The sequence below is a fragment of the Asparagus officinalis genome, chromosome 2, assembly GCF_001876935.1.
Source record: "Asparagus officinalis chromosome 2, Aspof.V1, whole genome shotgun sequence".
Classification (NCBI taxonomy): Eukaryota; Viridiplantae; Streptophyta; class Magnoliopsida; order Asparagales; family Asparagaceae; genus Asparagus; species Asparagus officinalis.
In genome coordinates, this window is record NC_033795.1 from 45,420,608 (window position 1) to 45,437,019 (window position 16,412).

Consider the following 16,412-nt stretch of genomic DNA (forward strand, 5'->3'; position numbering starts at 1 on the left):
GATTCAAACTACATCAGTGTATAATATATATAAACTCTTAACTGGTTATTTTTCTAGATTTCTCTTCGTGCATGTTTTATGTATTTTCACTCATATATTCATAAATATACATTGAATTAATCTCAAATCAATTCCTATCATATTCAAACATCAAAATATGTTATATTTTCACCATATAGCATATTTATTATTATTTTTCACATAAAATTTAAAATTTTGGGGTTTTACAAATAACTAACTCATAACTTTAAGGACTAACTTATAGAATTAACAACTAACTCATAAGATTGACAGGTAACTTATAACTTTAATAAGTAACTCATAACTTTAAGAACTAACTTATATAATTAACAACTAATTCATAACTTAAATAACTTACAAGTTTAACAACTAAATCACAATATTAATAACTAATCCTTTAACTTTGAATGCTCAACTAAAATACTTCAAAATATTAGAACTCGTGAACTGAAAAGAACTAACAAGCAATAGAAAGAGAACAAGGAATAGAGAAAATACTAAAAACATTCCTTTGGTCAACAAACAGAAAAGATGACTCGCACAAAAATAATAAAATGCATTGCATACGATTCGACTAACATATTTCACAACCACCCCTTACACCATAAACCCACAACAGACAATAAAACTAGTGTTACCCTACAACATATTTCACAAGTTGTAGGGTGCTCTTATACCAAGAGTAGGATCTGCGGAAGCATACACTAAACACTAGAGGGAGGTGATTAATGTTATTTAATAAGTTTGCAAGATGAGTTATAAATTATAATAACAATGAACAACTATCACAAAAATTTAACAATCACAAACACAATGATATATACTGGTTCCATCAACCCGGTGTACATCCAATCCCCAATCAAATCCCGCTAGAGATTTTCACTATTATTTTGAAACCAAGTACAAAATCAAACCAAACCTGACCAATTTGCAAGATAATATAAATTGCAACTCAATTGATAACACCATGCCAATTACAGCCAATCTCTAAACTAAGAGATCTTCTCTCACACCCGAGAGAAACCTTCTTTGAAGAAATATAACAAATTCATAAAAGCCTTGAAGTGTTGGTGATATGTAGCGGTGGATTAGGAACTTTTTCACTCTCTGAATAATGTCTAATTAATCTTTTAGAATGATGGAATCAAAAGCACTTTTAGAACTTTTCTTTTCTCAACACTTAGAGTGAAAATTTGAATGATGAACACTTGAATTTGCACAAATTTTGAATCTTATAGATATGAATATTAGTTGGCAAATTCTGAACTTAGTATCTATTTATAACCTCTGAAAAACTTGAATTTTAAACTCAATTAACACCTTAAAATGGCTATAAACAGTCATATATTCAAATTCTGAAAAGCTAGAAAAACTGTATCTGTAGTCGACTACAATGCTTAGTAGTCGACTACACTTAGTCAAAACAGACTCTGTGAAGTCATATAACTGCTTAGTAGTCGACTACTAAGAGGAGTAGTCGACTACACTATACATGTGTAGTTTCTGAAATTCTGGATTAACATTGAGTAGTCGACTACTAAGAGGAGTAGTCGACTACATTGAGTATATGCCGACCTTGACGAGGTGATGATGGCGGAGAGTTCGTGGAGGTGGGCATTTGAGAGAGAGGAACGCTATTGAATTTAAGGTTTTGTTAAAATGGGGAGGAGAGAGAGAGGTAGAAAGAGTTTGTTTAGGGGGACATTTTTAGATTTTCTGAAAGTACAATATACTAACGACATGCTGAATTGATTTTGAGGGGGCAAAAAACATGAAAAAGTTGATTTTGGAGGTTTTAGGCTTGTTAACATAGTCTTGAGGTTGGGGCGAATTTGCTTTTGGGTTTTGAGGAATAGAAGTGTTTGCATTAAGGGCAATGAAGGGTAATATGTCCATTTTCATGTTTACAATCATTTTCTAAAGTTTTACATTTTTCTAAATTTATTTGCTATTTTTAAATCAAGTTTAAAAGTCAGCAAACTGTTTTTAAAATTTGTGTATCTGAAATATTAGTCCGCGGTCGACCGGAGTGGTTGTGGCGGTCAACCTCTAAAAGTCCAGAGACTTTGCTCTGTTCTTCAGCCTTTCACGTTCGACCGACCATGACGCTGCGGTCGACCGCCAATGTTACCGTTGCACAGTAAGAGCTAGTTTTTAGTTTTATTTTCTTATGGGTTTTTAGTCATTTTGTATGGATTTTGGTTAATGTTTTGGGTTGTTATAAATATCTCATTGTATTTATCATTCCCACCCACCCAAGAGAAATTTAAAAATAAGTTTAAAGGTGTTTAAGTTTGGTTTAAGTTTGTTTTAAAAGAGTTTGTTTGTTAAGAAACTTTCACAAGAGCAAGAAGAAATTATCCGTCGGTGTTTGAGCTTCAACTCATCTCTCTCTCACTCTTGTCATTTATTGGAGAAGTTTTCTAAACTCAATCTAGCGTTGCATTTATATATAATTGTTTGATTATCATTTTTCTAAGCTAGAGTTTATATTGAGTTTAGTTTGATTTTGATTTATTGAATCTCATTGTTACACACACTCACTTGAGCTTTTAGTATTTACATACATAGTATAATTTGGGTTGTGAGAGATTGTAACATTGAGTTGTGCTTAATTGAGTTATCCTATTGTTTAGAGAACAATCATTTGTTGTGAGCTATTATTATGAGGTTCACTTTGTATTACACTAGTACACCAAGATGAGTGTGTGGTGAGAGTCGGGGTTGTTCCAAGAGGAGTAACGTTGGTAGTAAAGCCTAAAGAGAAATAGTAATTTCGAGCACTTGAGGGAGACACGAGCTAGAGACCAACACTTGAGGTGGTAGTTAGTGTGTTTACACTGTGAGTGATTGTAAAGTTTTCGGTGAGATAGAAAACCGAGTGTGAGGTGTAAACGTTTTCGGGTGAGCGTTGAAAACTCAACGTGATAGTGGATTTCTCACCAGGAGTGGGGAGCGGAGACGCAAAACGGAAGGTCCGAACTCCGTGATCATTTTGCTTGTTTGAGTTTGGCTTGACACACTTATATCTTTGTTCATCTTTATTGCTATTCTCTCATTGCTTATTTCATCCACTATATTGTTTATATCTTGTTTCACCCTTGTGTTAGTTTCATATTATATTGTTTATATCTTGTTTCACCCTTGTGTTAGTTTCATATCCTTGCATATATCTCTTGTTGTATCTCATTGCTAGGATATATTTGTTTCACCCTTGTGTTAGTTTCATATCCTTGCATATATCTCTTGTTGTATCTCATTGCTAGGATATATTTATTAATTAGTTTTAATTGGTATTAAATCGGATTAGATTAGCATAAACCATATTCACCCCCCTTTAGGGTTCTTTCCTAATGGCATTATGGTGCTTTTAAGTGGGGGAGAAGGGAAAGTAAACGAGAGGAGAAACCCCAATTTTTTCTTTCCTCCAAATTAGAGTGTAACTAGGGTGAAGATAAAGGAGAGGAGCAAATTAATTATAGAGAGACTAATTTACCCCTATCAAGATCTAACAATAACATAACTTAATAATATGTAAGGGTATTTATGTCATTTCATATATATTCAATTCCCTTCCCTTCACTTTATTATACTTCTCAAACGGGGTAAAATAAGTTGTCCTTGATTCTCTTTACTAATTTCCCAAATAAATTTTACATGTTACCTTACCTTCCCTTAACGCAACTTCTCTTAGATTCTCTTAGGGGGTGTTTGTTTCACCCTTTTTATGGAATAGGAATATGAATTGATCTGACAGGGGTAAAATCGTAAATAAAGGATTCTTTATGAATCCTATTCCCGAGTTTGGTTCATAACAAATTTATAGATTTTGAAATCTATAAAGTTGAAAAGGTATGGTGATTTTATAGAAATCCAAATCCTAATGATTTGAGAGGATTTGGGGCAAAAAGGTGACGCACCCGTACTATTCTCCCTATTTTTTTTCGGATTCCGTTTCTTCACAAACTCTATATTGTTATGAGACGAATCATATTCTCATTCCAAACCAAACTAAAAAATATGAATTGGAGAGCTTCTATAAAGTTGGATTCCATTTTCTCATGTTATGAAACAAACATAAAAAAGGAAAAGAAAAGATTCCATAAATCCATAAACTTGTCTTAAATTTTTTTATGGATTTGATAAGAATGCATAAAAAAAATTGGATCCCTAATCCTATTCTTGTCCACTATTGAACCAAACACCCCCTTAGCTTCTCTTCACTCGCTTCAAATCCAAGCAAGCCGTTAATTTTTAAATAAATAGACACCTATCGACCACCCAAGAAAATTCTTGTGGATGCACGGGTGACCACACTTTAAACTGGTTAGTTCGGACTTCTAATCGGCCGGACAAAAAACGGTAAACCATCCGGTTCAGCCCGAACCCATGAATCCAAGAGCAACGAAGCGGTTCCGGTTTTAAAGTGTCCCGTTCCGTTCCCAACCTCTACACGTGTACCACCTCATGAGAGAGGTTACAGCGGAAGGGCATCTCCGTTCGCGCGTGTCGCTGGACGTGCTTCGCAATTTTCTGCGTTTTGTTTCTTTCCTCCGCATTCAAAACGAAGCTAGCATGAACGAGGCATGTAGGACACGTGGAAGATTCTGACTGGGGGAAGTAAGACGCTCTCGGGGTGGAAGGAGGAAAAGTTGGCAGAGCCGCAGAGAGCAGTGATTCAAGGAGTGGGATATTTCATAAAATAATAGAATTATTAATTAATGAGGACTACACTGCAACTTGTATTTTGCTATTCCTTTTTTGCCCTTTCAACGAAGCAGAATCACCATTTTGAAAAATAACATATTATATGCATCCATTTTTGCAGATGCATCCCACGATTTAAATTAAGATTTTTCCCCCCTAGAAACCACCTTTTAAAATATGGTGATTCTATAGAAACCAACTTTGATGTTCAATTTATATATAATTCACTTTTAAAATCATTTTGGTTGCAATCAGCTATCTCGGTCCACTTTTTAGTTTAAAATTTTCACTAATTGATCCCGTATAGCCTCTATTAAGGATCATATTTGGCAACCAATTATTACAACAAAACTAGAAAATTTAATTTAAAAGTGAGTTCGAGGTGATTGATTGCAACAAAAAAGACTTTAAATGTGATTTATGTGTAAATTAAACATCAAAGATGGCTTCTATAAAATCACCTTATTTTATAGGTGGTTTCCATAAAAAAGAAAACATTTAAATTAATGACTTATTTTTAGGTGAGTGCCCTTTTCGGTACTTGATTAGGAGAGGGGCTCATGTACCTTTTCTAGTTTTGCTTAAGGGGCTGTTTGGTTGGTTTCCAAAAAGCCAAGAATAGGAAATTGGAGCTTGGAAATCTCCAAAATTTCAATTTCCACCATTTCCATCCATAAAACTTACCTACAACATCTAATAAAATATTATTTTCATCCAACAACTCATCCACATCATCCAATAAAATATTATTTTCATCCAACAACCTATCTCATATCATCCAATAAAATAAACCAAATAAAAGAAACGGGTCACATCATCCAACTCATCTCATCTCTCATATCATCCAATAAAATAAACCAAATAAAAGAAACGGGTCACATCATCCAACTCATCTCATCTCCATTCCATCTCATCTTTAAAAATCACCCACATCATCCAATAATATTGTGACAACTCATCTCATCTCATCTCCATTTCATCTCCACCCATTTCCTCCAAAAAACAAGGAAATTGATTTCCTTAAGTGTGGGCCACATCATCCAATAATATAATGACAACTCATCTCATCTCATCTCATCTCCTATTTTTAAGAATGAACCAAACACAAGAGAAGAACCTATTTATAAGAAATATGTTTCCTATTCTTTGATTTCCTTCTTTTTTAACCAACCAAACAACCTCAAAACAACTTTTCTTAAAAAAAAATACCCACATCATCCAATAATATTGTGACAACTCATTTCCTATTATTTGATTTCCTTCTTTTTGTAACCAACCAAACAACCATAAAACAAATTTTTAAGGAAATAGGTTTCCTATTCCTTAATTTCCTTCTTTTTTTTAGCAAGCAAACAGCCCCTAAACAAAAATGAGGAAATATTTAAAAATATTTAGTACCTTAAACAGTCAATATCTAATCAAACACACTGACATTGTAATATAGTATTTTCTTAGTTAAACCTAAGGACTTTAAATTTAGACTATAGTTTATGATATATTTCTATATGTCAATTGATTCTCTATTTCGAATTGAATATTGAATTATAGGAACTATTCATGTTAGGAAAATCTAAGCTTCATGCCGTGCCAATTTGACGATGTTTATTTTCTATGTAGTTTATATTATAGTTTGCATTTTTTATAGTTAATTCTTACATAATTAGATAGATATTGGATGCACTCACAATATTACAAACTTCTAAGCATTTGTATTTAAGATAACACATATATGTCAGTATCCTGTTCTATTATTGTTTAAATGAATGAATATGAATATATACATATAAAGTAGCTAATTGAGAAAAAGAAAAAGAGCAATAAAATAAAACAACTAGCAGCGGGATCAACTTGCTAATATTCGTAAACAATAATATCTTGATAATACTACAACATGGATATTTCAATACATCAACAAATTAAGAAATTCTTACCAAACATCATATACCATTTAAATATTTTCGTAGTTGCATTTGTTCTCAAATAAAACAAGCAAGTAGGATATGAGAGAATGTTTCAGGCCATGTAAATTAACAAAATAAGGTAAGATGGAAGAACAAATCAAATATCTACTAAATAATTTTGCAAATCGCAAACAAAACAAAATGTCAACTAAATCCCAGCATATCTTCTCCTTTCTCACAAAAAGATATAATTCAGGGGCAAAAGAGTCATTTCCGATCCACCCCCTCCTCTCTCCATCTTTCAACAGTCATTTCCTTTTCAACAAAAAGTCTCTTTCTACCATAAAATAAGGAAGAGCAAATTCAAATCTCTCCTCCTCTCATTTTAAAAAAACCCGCCTCCACGCAGGTCGGCGCTGTCCGCAGAGGCGACCCGGAGCACCAGCGACGCGGCAGAACCACCCCGGCACCCCCACTACCCACCCAAAAAAAAAAAACCCGGCTGGGCCGCCGTCGCATCCACTATGTCCTCCGATCTCCCAGTCGCCGGCGACGGCGCCTGCATGAAATGCAAAGCAACGCCGCGGAGGCGGAAATCGTCCCTGCGCCAGACGTGCGTCACCCCTGGCACGTGCCAGTGCCTCTCCAAACCTCCGAAACCCTCGCCTCTGTCGCCGATTGATTTGTCCTGACTGCTCCCTCCGGCGACGCGGCGGTGAGGTTTCCGCCTACGCCGCCTCCTTCGCGGCAACCGCCTCGGCCGCTGAGGATCCAACGATCTTGTGATGAAAGATAAAGGCGATCCAGGCGGATGGGACACTGAAGAAAAGAGAAGGCAAGAGGAGGCAGCCTGTTAGCGGGATGGCGCAGGATAATGAAGATGAGGTGGAGGATAAGAGGAAGGAGAAGGGAGACGGTGGAGTGCTTCAGGTTCTTGATGAGAGCTTCAAGTGCTCGTTTTGCATGCAGTTGATTGAACGCCCTGTGACTGTGAGTAGTATTCTTGAAAAAGCTGTTATGAATTTATTTATTTATATTAATAATTCTGATGAACAGTTCTGGAAATATTTTAGATAGTTTTATGATGAAGGCTGTTACTTCGTTTATTAGCATTGACCAAAAAAAAAAGTTTATTAGCTCTTACTGATTGTCTCTTGAATCTGATTATTATCATCATTATTCCGTCCTTGGAAGAATAAGTAGGGTTTTATTGATCTTTTTAATGCATTTTTAGACCAGTTGGATGGATGAGAGGTATGCCTTGTAGTTCCGTACACTAGTAATTAATTTTTTGAAAAATTATTTTTTTATTCCAACTTATTTTTTTCTTATTCTTTTTGGTTGAAGAGTCTCAGGGAGATTGAATTAATATCTGACACATCTGATTTAAAAATCGGAGTTTTCCTCTCACATTTTAAACTGCTTTAAAAATATTTTATTCTTGTGATGATGTGCTTCAATTAATTGTTTTTTTTTCCTTTTCGTTTCTTTCATTTCAAAAGTTTAAACTACTGATGCTTTTGTCTTTTTGTTCAGTTTCTGGTTGTAAAATTCGTTCGAGGCGGGGGAGAAGCAAAAGGGTGAAGGGTGTTTTCTGTCATTTTACAAAACTTTTTTGGAAGTTTGAAGGGCAGTTTTCAATATATACGATTAGGATCACCTGTGGTTTAGTTTTTTTTAAAGCTGAACTCTTCATCACCAGCATTGCTAAATCAAGAAATTAGATATTTTGCCCAATAAAAGTTTGAAAATTTAGCTGAAATTCATAGACATAATTTTGTTTGTTTAAGCTACTCTGGTTGTTGGTAAATATTAAATAATCTAGTGTTAAATAATTATCATGAATGACAATCTAAAGAATTGCCTATTAATAGGTGCGATATTGTGATATCGTTAGCAAGATTGGTCAAAGAAGACAGTGAATATTTCCTTAAACAATGAAGTAGAAAACAAGGGCGATTGAGTAAACTTTTTATCTTATCTTACATTTGGTATATCTTTTGGAGAATCGTAAGGGGCTTATCTTGCCACTTTCGTTCGCTTTATCCAAGTCACAGTAGAGATCAACTCTTATCTCTTATTTTGGATAAAGCAATTCACAAGAATTCTCATCATCAAAATCCATTAGGTCAAAGACATTAGGACGGGTCAAAAACTCGATACTAACCTAAATCATACTAGTGTTATCAAAGTCATGCGCCTCATTGTGCCTTGCGATGCGGGACGGTGGAATCGCCTTTTTGCGCCTCATGCACCTTGCGTGAGGGTGCTTCACAAGGGGCACATGTGTGACATAGTCAGATATATTTTTGTTCTTTAACCTTTCAGTCGAGTCTTTCACCCGATAATTCATATCCAAAAAAGAAAAGTAAACCTATTAGGCCATAATTGCTTGCCCCATTGAGGCCTCTAACTCGTTCTTGTTTACTATTTGATTTGCTTTGATATTTACTTGAGTTGACTTTTGAGTTGGAAAATTGTGAACTTTACTAACTACATTGGATGTGTTAGCATTATGAACTTAGACCTTATTTTGTTATTTGATAGTAGAAATTATTTGTCTTGACATGTTTTATGTGAAAGTTCATAAACATGTTCTTTCACGCTTGATTATCTATCTTGAAAAGTTTTACGTATGTGGTGTGGGCCTCGCTTCACATTGGCGCAAACATTGCCTTGCGCCTTGTGCCTTGTGCATGTTTGTGTCTTTGCGCCTTGCGCATGTCCATGTAAAGGAACATTACACATCGCATTGTGCATCACATATTGATAATGCTGAATCATACTAAGCTTGTGCCAAGCCCCAAGCTCAATTTGCAATTTCTTGATAAGAAAATTTGGGAAATTTGGTTTAGTTAGTGGCTCTATCTTGACCCATAATCTATATTTGTTAAGAAGTAATTGTATGGCCTAATCCCTACTATTTTGAAAGTTCAAGATCTGATTCTCAATGCTCCAGTTTTCCCTCCAAAACACTCACGTGGTGTTACAATAAAAATCAAATTTCCTGTCATATCCATTGTTTTAAATAGCGGTAAAGAGCCCTGCTACAACGGAGCTATTGTGTTAGCGAGGCCGCCGTGAGAAGTAGGGCCTTAGCAAAGAACAATAGCATTCGTGAGCACTTTTCACTCGCAAAAGCACTCAAAAGCATGAAATAGTGGTAAAAATATGCTTTTTATTACTTTTACCTCTTAAATAAAAGTTGTTAAAGTGGAGTTTGGATCGATTAAACCCGACCCGTATCACACCTGACTTGAATTTTATTAAATCTCAAGTCCAACCTCGTTTCTTTCTCCTCTCTGTCGATAGAAAAAAAACCCTAAAGTCGCCGTATCCATCAATCTCTTCTCTCTCTCCCAGTGCACTGCCTCCAACCTCTTCCTGCCACCTCCCACAACTACTTCTCTCTTCTACTCCAGTTCCTTCGCTATCTCTAACGGTTACCACAATGCCACTTCCAATAGTGATAGTAATCTAGAGCACTAAGACACCATGAGAGGGTGCTGACAATATTCTAGGTGCTAATTGTATATCGAAAGTAGAATTTTTAGAATTTTCTTTAATTTTTCTTATTTTTAAAAATATATATACTATTTATATTGGACCGTTGCTTGACTTTGTGCTTTTTTTCGCTATAGTCCCAAATAGCTTTAGACGTACCTCACTACCACGCGAAGCTATCCTTAATCAATGGTAATGTTGATAACCTTGGTTTTATCTACATGTCTATGTGATTAGTGCCTCATCACTAGTAATGTTGAGCATCCTTAGGGTACTGCCAAAAGTGTGATGATTAATCAACTAATCATTAATCAATAGATGGCTCTCACATTAAGATTGTAAGACGATTATTTTTTCGCCTCATGTATAAGACTTTTAGAAAACGGTAAAAATACCAAATTGGTATATTTTGTTTACCCTTAGTGACAGTTTGGTATATAGTTTTTTTTTTCTGACGATATATTGGTATTTTTTTTTCTTCGGCGACAAATAAGCCTCAAGTTTTACCGAATCCAATTTTACGACGATTTTTCTCACGTGACGGCTCACATGATGCAAACGTGACTCAACGTGGCTTCCAACGTGGCAATAGTGTTGTGCGCAGCGGAAATTTCGGCAGCATTTCGACAGCACTTCGGCAGCACAACAAGAGAGATTAGATCGATAAGAATTCCCGTCTCTCAAAGGAAACAAGAATCTGAAGCGGATATCTCATCAAAGTAAGATATCGGCTCTTCCTCTCATCAGTTCTAGGACTGACCTGTCGAGGGATCCTACAAGCTATTACAAATCACGACAAGAACACAACTTTTACGTGGTTCGGCAAATAGCCTACGTCCACGGGGCAAGGAGGGGGAGATCTACTATTAGAGGGAGAGATACAACTGCCGCTCTTTGCTCCTTGCTTTTTCCAAATTTGTAGCCGCAAAAGAAACCCCAACTTGCTTGCCATCTGCCCTAGGAGAACCCCGTATTTATATGAATGTTCAATTGGGTGGGCCTGCCTTTTACCCACTTGCCACCACGAATGATTCGTGGCCACGAACGCGTAACTTCACGCGTCATGCTCGTGAACGTGGGTCTACATGTGTTCACGAGAACACCTCACTTTTGTAAGTGGCCCCCACTCATCACGTGCTCACAATTCTCCACCTCGGTGAAGTTTCTTTCAAAACTGAGCCGACACCAACCAAACTAAATGTCTCACTTGCTGCTTCTCAATCCTCAACAAGTCGAGACTCAAACGGGAGTACGAACACTCACCCAAACGTCGGTATCTACTCACCAAATCGATCAAATCCCATCAAAATCAACTAATCCAAGGCGGCTGCATCTGTAAAGACTGCCTACGTATCCTCTTGCCCAAGGAATCAAGCCTCACGTAGTTCACCCAATGGCCTCGAAAGGCCTCAACACCGAAGAATGTTCAAAAGTTCCAAACAATGACCAAACTTCAAACCTGAAACAACTTTGGTCAACATATCTGCAGGGTTGTCCTTCGTGTGGATCTTCTCCAACATGACGTCTCCTTCATCCAAAACGTCACGAACAAAATGGAATCTGACATCGATATGCTTTGTGCGTGCATGATAAACTTGGTTCTTCGCCAAATAGATAGCTGACATGCTATCACAATATACCCGAAGAGTCTCCTGTGCAATCCCCAAGTTCTCCAATAATTCCTGCAACCACAAAGCCTCCTTCATAGCTTCAGTCAACGCCATATACTCTGCCTCCGTAGTGGAGAGCGCCACTGTAGACTGAAGTGTGCATCTCCAACACACCGGTGCACCTGCTAATGTAAACACATAACCCGAAGTAGACCGGCGCTTGTCAAGATCTCCAGCATAATCTGAATCCATGTAACCAATACAATCCTGTCCTGTCTTCACATTCTTCTGAAATACCAAACCAACATCCACGGTACCTTTGATATACCGTAGAATCCACTTCACGGCCTCCCAATGACCATTCCCGGGGTCGTGCATGTATCTGGATACCATGCTCACGGCCTGTGATAAATCTGGCCTTGTACACACCATCGCATACATCAAGCTACCCATAGCATTGGCATATAGAACTTTGGACATGTATTCACGGTCCTCAACTGAAACATGTGACATCTTAGTTGATAGCTTAAAGTGGGGAGCTAATGGAGTACCCACCGCCTTGGCATTGCCATCATAAGTGAATTTCTTCAGCATCTTCTGCAAGTAACTCCTCTGTGTCAACTTCAACCTCCCCTTCACCCTGTCTCCAAGTAACTCCTCTGTGTCAACTTCAACCTCCCCTTCACCCTGTCTCTCTCGATCTCCATACCTAATATCTTCTTTGCTTCTCCAAGATCCTTCATCTTCACCCTGTCTCTCTCGATCTCCATACCTAATATCTTCTTTGCTTCTCCAAGATCCTTCATCTCAAATTCCGATGACAGCTCCTTTTTCAACTTTCTAATAGCTGAAGTATTTCTGGAAGCTATGAGCATATCGTCAACATATAACAACAAATAGATATACTCATCATTCTGTAACTTGTGCATGTAAACACACGGCTCATATGGGCTCCTCGTGTACCCTCGGCCAATCATAAAGCCGTCGAATCTCTTGTACCATTGTCGCGGCGATTGCTTCAATCCGTAAAGAGACTTCTTCAGCTTGCATACCAAATCTTCCTTTCCTGCAGCTTTGAACTCCATAGGTTGTGTCATGTAGATCTCCTCTTCTAAATCTCCATGTAGAAAGGCTGTTTTCACATCCATCTGGACCAAATCCAAATCCAGCTGTGCCACCAATGCCAATAAAATACGAATCGACGAATGCTTTCTTCTTGGTCTATTAGCTGCAATGGACTCCTGAACATGACCCTGTTCCTGAGTCCCAACATCCACTGTATCCTCTAAATGCCCGGCTGGAGCCTCGATGGATACAATGCTCTCTGGAGTGGGTGGAGTCACATCATCCTCCACCTGCTGCGATATCCTAACTGTCTGGTCTTCCTCCACCTGCTGAGGAACTTGAGGCTTCATCATGTACGCCTCGTCAAATGTGACATCCCTGCTAATAACTATCTTCTTGTCCTGTGGATCCCATAACTTGAAGCCTTTAACTCCATCTCTAAATCCCACAAAGACTGCTTTCCTCGCCCTCGGATTCAATTTACCATCATTGACATGGTAATAAGCTGGACACCTAAATATCTGAAGCGACTCATAGTCACTAACTACCGAACCAGACCAACGCTCCAACGGAGTCTTTCCCTGTATTGCAGTGCACGGCAACCTATTCACGAGATGGCTCGCATAAACCAACGCTTCGGCCTAAAAGGATCTTGACAATCCACTCTGTGTCATCATACATCGCACCTTCTCCAGCAAGGTACGATTCAACCTTTCAGCCATCCCGTTCTGTTGCGGTGTCTCACGTACTTTGAAGTGTCGTCTAATGCCGTGATCCCGACAAAACTGCAGAAACGGATCACTCTTATACTCTCCACCGTTATCAGAACATAGAGTGTTTACCTTTCTACCTGTCTGCAGCTCCACTTTCTTCTTCCACTCCACAAAAATATCCAGGACCTGATGTTTATGCTTCATCGGGTATACCCAATTTCTCCTGGAATAGTCATCAATGAAAGTGACAAAATAGTTGGCCCCACCAAGTGATGTGTGCTTGGAAGGGCCCCAAACATCTGTGTGAATATAGTCCAATATACCTTGGGTATTGTGAATAGCGGTGCCGAATTTCACTCTTGTCTTCTTCCCAAGTATGCAATGTTCACACAGCTCCATCTTGCAGGTCTTCACACCCTTTAATAGCCCCTGCTTCGCTAATACCTGCAGGGACTTATCACCAGTGTGTCCTAATCTCATGTGCCATAAACTGGTAGTATCTTCCTCTGTGGTAATCGAAGCTGTCAGACCCCCAGTTACTGTCTTGCCCTTCAAGTAGTAAATGTTGTTTTCCCTGACACATCGCATCACCACCATGGACCCCTTTGTGACCTTCAGAGTCGCATTCTCCAAGATCACCTTATAGCCAGCTGCCTCCAAAGTTCCAAGCGAAATGATATTCTTCGTCAACTGAGGAACGAATCTCACTTCCTTTAGCTCCCGAGTCACCCCGTCACACATCCGGATCCGTACTGTACCAATACCACCAATAGGGCATACATGATCATTACCCATGAGCACGACATCCCCTCTTTCCAACTCCTCAAAGCTGTAGAACCAATCCCTCCTAGGGCAAATATGGTATGTAGCATCAGAATCCATCATCCACTCCGTAGAGTCAGCGTAACAAACTGACGGTAGTACAGAGCAGGAATAGCCTGAAGAATCTGTATCTGAATTGTCGTCAATAGCCTTGATAACATTCACTTCCGAAGCTTGTACAGCTTTCCCTTTATTCTTCCTGGCTTTATCTTTCAACTTTGGGCAGTCGTTCTTCCAATGTCCTTCTTTGCAAAAGCGACATTGATTCCTACCAATATTTCTATGGCCACCTCTTGACTTCGATCTTGAGCGATCACCTGGACGACGGTTTGGATCACGGCCTCGAACTGCTAATGCATCTCCCGATGCCTTCTCGGAGGGTTCGCCATCACTCTTCCTCAACTCATAATTCACCAAAGCTGAGGTCACCTCCTTGTAGCTAACCGTAGTTCTTCCATTTATCATAGTGAGAACAAACGTTCCAAAATCATCCTCCGGCAACGAACACAATAGTAACATCGCCTTGTCTTCATCCTCAACCATGATATCTACATTGGCCATATCCGAAATTAGCTTCGTGAAGTTGTTAACATGCTCCCGAATGGAAACTCCCCTCTTCATCTTGAATTGGTAAAACCTCTTCAAGTGAAGCCGATTCTCAATGCTCTTCGTCAGATACTTCTCATTGAGTGTTTCCCACATTCTCTTCGCCGACTTCACATTCATTACGTCATAAATAAGATCCGGCGTCAAGCATGACCGAATAACTCCACAAGCCCTACTATTCATTTTCTTCCAAACTTTGTCCTCCATATCAGCGGGTTTCTCTTGTAACTCAAGAGTCTCCTCCAAATTTTGTGCATCCAAGGCGTCCATCACCTGACACATCCACAAACCGAAATTGATCTTGCCGTCGAACTTCGGAACATCGATTTTTGTATTATTGATGCTCAGACTCTGTATCGCCTTCGAAAGAGACGATCCCGATGTGCTTGTTTCTCCCATGTTATCGATCTAATTCTTCAAATAGGAATCCTTCAGCGAATCCTTCGAACAAGCTCTCAAATCCAACCCGGAGCTCTGATACCACTTGTTGTGCGCAGCGGAAATTTCGGCAGCACTTCGGCAGCACAACAAGAGAGATTAGATCGATAAGAATTCCCATCTCTCAAAGGAAACAAGAATCTGAAGCGGATATCTCATCAAAGTGAGATATCGGCTCTTCCTCTCATCAGTTCTAGGACTGACCTGTCGAGGGATCCTACAAGCTATTACAAATTACGACAATAACATAACTTTTACGTGGTTTGGCAAATAGCCTACGCCCACGGGGCAAGGAGGGGGAGATCTACTTATAGAGGGAGAGATACAACTAGGGTTTACAATCACTCAATTTAAACCCTCAAACAAACTCTTAGATCCCTCACAATATCTCTCTACAAAAGCACAAGAAGACTGCACACAATCACTTCTGCCAAATAAAAATAAATCACTGCACAAAGCCGCAGCCAAGGAAGAAAAACAGCCGACTTTTTCTTCTTCTTTGTGTTTTCTTCTGCCCACACCGGCCGCTCTTTGCTCCTTGCTTTTTCCAAATTTGTAGCCGCAAAAGAAACCCCAACTTGCTTGCCCTCTGCCCTAGGAGAACCCCGTATTTATATGAATGTTCAATTGGGTGGGCCTGCCTTTTACCCGCTTGCCACCACGAATGATTCGTGGCCACGAACGCGTAACTTCACGCGTCATGCTCGTGAACGTGGGTCTACAGGTGTTCACGAGAACACCTCACTTTTGTAAGTGGCCCCCACTCATCACGTGCTCACAAATAGTTGGGATGTTTTACATTTTTTTACTGATATTTAGGGGAAAAAATGTTTAACTCCCCATTACAAAAATGTTTAACTTCTGCAATGGATTCGTTCGAGAACTACGATTTGATCCGCGATCTCACCGACGACAACGGAGGGAGGGTGACCCGCCTGATGCGGTAGAAGCCCACGGGCGAGCTTGTCGCTGTGAAGTTCATCCCCCACGGCGACCGCGTCGACCAACTCGTCCTCCGTGAAATC

At 38.8% G+C, this 16,412-nt stretch overlaps 1 protein-coding gene across 1 annotated transcript in view; it reads left to right on the forward strand.

Moving 5' to 3' along the window:
• LOC109830944 (E3 ubiquitin-protein ligase ORTHRUS 2-like) overlaps positions 7,286 to 16,412 on the forward strand; it is a 21,892-nt gene continuing 12,765 nt past the window's right edge. The window contains exon 1 of the mRNA XM_020398296.1: positions 7,286 to 7,619. Coding sequence (XP_020253885.1) covers positions 7,491 to 7,619 — 129 coding nt within the window. The 5' untranslated portion in view covers positions 7,286 to 7,490. The remainder of the gene's footprint in view (positions 7,620 to 16,412) is intronic.